The following is a 4,365-nucleotide window of genomic DNA, read 5'->3' as shown; positions in this document are numbered from 1 at the left end:
CTTGTTCATCCTTTTTTTTTCACTTTCTTCTACTCTTCCTCCTCGTCCTTTTCCCTCTCATTCCCTTCTTCTCATCATTCTTCCTTTTCTTCTTTTACTTATGGACTATTGAATCTAGCCGGTTTGCAATGGTGATATTTATGTTGGACAAAAAGCACGCTTAAGCTCCACCAGAGAAATGTTGTGTACTCAACTTCATAATACTATGATTGTGGACTCGAAAGAAGTCTTTTTATTCCCTGGAGTTGAAAACAAAGGGGGGAAAGATTTTGCAGAAGATTTCTAGTAGAAAGTTGTAGAAGAAACTATAGGAAAACGGAATCTTTAGGTATCTAGTATCTAAACCGTTGGGACACCCTGTATTTTGCTGTTTGTATTTCTCCCTCTTGGTTCTCCTCCTCTTACTTCACCTTCTCTTTCATCTCCTCCTCCTCCTCCTCCTCCTCGTTCCATTTTCCCATATCCCATTTGTATGCAAGACAAATTGTGTTGCCGCGCACACAGGCTGAAAAATGCTTTCAGTTACATTCTAATGTGTTTCTTCTTCACTTTCTTCTACTCTTCCTCCTCGTCCTTTTCCCTCTCATTCCCTTCTTCTCGTCATTCTTCCTCTCCTTCTTTTAGCTGTCGACTATTGAATCTAGCCAGGTTTGCAATGGTGATATTTATGTCGGGCAAAAAGCACGCTATTCTTAAGCTCCACCAGAGAAACGTTGTGTACTCAACTGCATAATACTATGATTGTGGACTCGAAAGAAGTCTTTTTTATTCCCTGGAGTTGAAAATAAAAGGGGGAAAAGATTTTGCAGAAGATTTCTAGTAGAAAGTTGTAGAAGAAACTATAGGAAAACGGAATCTATAGGTATCTAGTATCTAAACATTAATAAAAAGGTCAAAATCAATTCTTGAAATCTTTTCAGTGGTGTTTACTACTTGCGTACTACCTAATCTATACCTATAGACTATAGCAGTGTTTCTTAATTAGTTTGTCCCGCGGAACCCTTTTCAAAAGGTGAACATCTTTGCGGAACCCTGAACTTTCAAGATTGCACCCCCCACCTATGAGGCTAAGCTCTCCACCCGCCAGCCTAGTTGGCTGAAAGGTTAGTACGTCTGCCTTTCAATCGCTAGGTCGCAGGTTCGATTCCCGCCCGGGGCAAATTTTATCCTAAACAGATAAAGTTTGTTCTCGGAATGTCTGGCTTTCCTCCTATCCTGTCATTCTTCTCTCTTCGATTTCGGATTGTTTAATAAAAAGGTCAAAATCAATTCTTGAAATCTTTTCAGTGGTGTTTACTACTTGCGTACTACCTAATCTATACCTATAGACTTGAGTACTAAGTATTACCTATAGACTATAGTACTACTTGAGTACTACATATAGACTATAGTACTACTTGAGTACTACATATAGACTATAGTACTACTTGCATACTAAGTAAGGGAGCGCGCAGCGCGACCGTAAACAAGGGAGCGCGAAGCGCGACCCCATGCACAACCCCGCGAAGCCCCGGGAGCGCGCAGCGCGACCGTATACGCAATTCCGCGTAGCGAACACGCGAACCCCCCTCCCGAGCACGAAGTGCTAGTCCTAAATATATACAGCCCCTTGTGTAACTGACTGACTGACCGGCTGACTGGCTGGCTGGCTGGCTCACTCACTCACTCATACTAATTCTAACCCACTTCTAGATGAGCTAGGAAGATGCGGATGTGGTTGTTGTTGTTGAACTGAATGGATGTATTTATTTTGGTTCTTACTAATCTCCATCAAAATATTTTGAAAGTTATATTAGAATAGAGAGAAAAAAATCTATTTTATTCTTAGTAAATTTTCTCATTTTTTAAATTGGTGCAAATATTTTTCTTTTTATTTTAAAATTAATTAATTAATAATAAACTGAAGTGATTTTACCTGTGCATAACTACACGTTGAAACAACTGAGATTGTACAGGAATCTGTACTAGTTTGCGTGCACAACGCTCCCTCGAAAATTAATAAAAATCTTCGAAAAATGGCGATCTGCTCTAAATGCCGTAAATTGCTAGCAGATGATGATAAGTTAACATGCTGCGTATGTAAAGCAATTCTTCACTTCATTTGTGCTGGAAAAACGGAAATTAACTTCAAAAAAATGTCCAAGGATGCTAAGGAAGGATGGAAGTGCAGTGACTGCAAGCAGAGTGATGGAAATAGAAAAGTTAGTGAAGCGGAGGAAACTCAAGATACCAACAAAATCGGAGAAATGGTTAAAAAGATGAGTGACAAACTCACACAGAAGATTGATGCTATTCAGAAAAGCATGCAAGAGTACGAGAAGAGTATTGTTTTTAACTCAGATCAACTGGACGAGGTACTGAAAGCAGTCAATGAGATGAAACACAACTATGGAACTATGATGATGAAACAAGAAAAACTAGAAAAGGAGAATATTGAACTGAAGAAGACCACAAGATTACTAGAGAACTAGATCGAAGCACTGGAAAATCGTTCTAGAATAGAAAACGTTGAGATAAGGGATGTACCAGACACGAAAGGAGAAGATGTGGTTAACATTGTCAAACAGATTGGGCGAGCAATAGGAGTGGAAGATATTAAAGAAGGAGACATACAAGTCGCCCACAGAGTAGAGTCAATGAACAAAGGAAGAGGAAAGCGCTCTATCATTGCGCACATGGGTTCAAGATATATTAGAAATAAATGGTTGCAGAAGTACAAAAACTACAGGAAGGCAACAAACGATCAAGGTGCTAGAACTCTGACAGCCAAAAATATCAACCCTAACCTACCCAATGATCCGATTTACCTAAACGAACATGTAACGGGAAATATGAAATTGTTACTCAAAGATACTAAAGCTTTTGCCAAAGAAAATAATATAAAATATGTTTGGATTAAGGATGGGTTCATTCTAATCAAGAAAAATGAAAACGATAAAACTGTTAAAAAAATAAACACAAGAACAGAATTAGAGGAATACAAAGCAAATTTCCAAACCTAAGAAAGATACTTCAAGCAACTCCAAAAACAAATCCAATCAATCGTAAAACGGAGGAAGCAAAAACTTATAGAACTTTGTTTCAAGTACTCAAGTTGATTGTATCAAACGACTTGATTCATCCATGTAAAGAATATGAAATACGAATACCTACTTTATTGTTATTAACACTACCTAATTTAACTATGTATTTTCCTTATGTATTTTTCCTTATCATAACTATGTACTTTATCACCAAAACCAAGTTGAATATTTATTTTATGTTACCTCTTATGAATTATGATTGTTATGCTATATTTATAATGTATTATCGTGTGAATCTTTCTAATACCAAACAACCAATACTATCCCTAGTTATCTATACATTAACCCTCACTTACCTAACGGTTAACTTCGAATTATGCTTGTTCAATGTAAAACAACCTACAACTAGAATTAGTTTTCTTTCTCTTTGTAAAATGGGCCCAAAATACGCAATTTTATCTTCTAATGAAAGAATACGTTATTTAAGGTCTGCGGATAAAAGGAACTTTAAATTGAAAAAATATAGGTACCTATGGCATTGAACAATGTACTATTTGAATTAAATTACGAAGAAGATAGAGCACTAGAAAATGGGCCCAAAATACGCAATTTTATCTTCTAATGAAAGAATACGTTATTTAAGGTCTGCGGATAAAAGGAACTTTAAATTGAAAAAAAATAGGTACCTATGGCATTGAACAATGTACTATTTGAATTAAATTACGAAGAAGATAGAGCACTAGAAGTTGATCTTGACACATTTACTAAATACATAACGACAGGTAATGAGGGACTTAAAATCTTTCATATGAACGTATGTAGCTTAAGAGCTAAATACCACCAACTTGAAATTTTAACCCATATCATGAAAAATGTTTTCGATAGCACTAGAAGTTGATCTTGACACATTTACTAAATACATAACGACAGGTAATGAGGGACTTAAAATCTTTCATATGAACGTATGTAGCTTAAGAGCTAAATACCACCAACTTGAAATTTTAACCCATATCATGAAAAATGTTTTCGACTGTATAGTATTTAGTGAAACCCATCTGAAGGAAGAAATAAATCTGAACCAATTTCAATTGGGGGATTATTGTATATATCAAACTAAACAAAACACGAGGAAAACCGACCCCATCTGAAGGAAGAAATAAATCTGAACCAATTTCAATTGGGGGATTATTGTATATATCAAACTAAACAAAACACGAGGAAAACCGATGGGTTAGTTATTTATGTTCGATCTACATTGGTGCATGAAGTTAGTGAGGTTAAACTAACGGACTGCAACTGTATGATTCTGAAAATCAAAAAGTTTAATAAACATTTTACATGT

General features: G+C 36.1%; 1 protein-coding gene across 1 annotated transcript; it reads left to right on the top strand.

Moving 5' to 3' along the window:
- Positions 1-2,135: 2,135 nt before the first annotated feature.
- On the top strand, positions 2,136-3,594 carry LOC113472092. Its single transcript, XM_026831663.1, has 2 exons — positions 2,136-2,311; positions 2,498-3,594. Exons 1-2 carry the CDS (start codon positions 2,136-2,138, stop codon positions 3,000-3,002), a joined length of 681 nt encoding a protein of 226 aa, XP_026687464.1. The 3' UTR covers positions 3,003-3,594.
- The last annotated feature ends 771 nt before the right edge of the window (positions 3,595-4,365 follow it).

The sequence above is a fragment of the Diaphorina citri genome, unplaced genomic scaffold, assembly GCF_000475195.1.
Source record: "Diaphorina citri unplaced genomic scaffold, Diaci psyllid genome assembly version 1.1 scaffold3854, whole genome shotgun sequence".
In the NCBI taxonomy this organism is placed as follows: domain Eukaryota; kingdom Metazoa; phylum Arthropoda; class Insecta; order Hemiptera; family Psyllidae; genus Diaphorina; species Diaphorina citri.
This window is presented reverse-complemented; position numbering and strand designations above follow the sequence as displayed.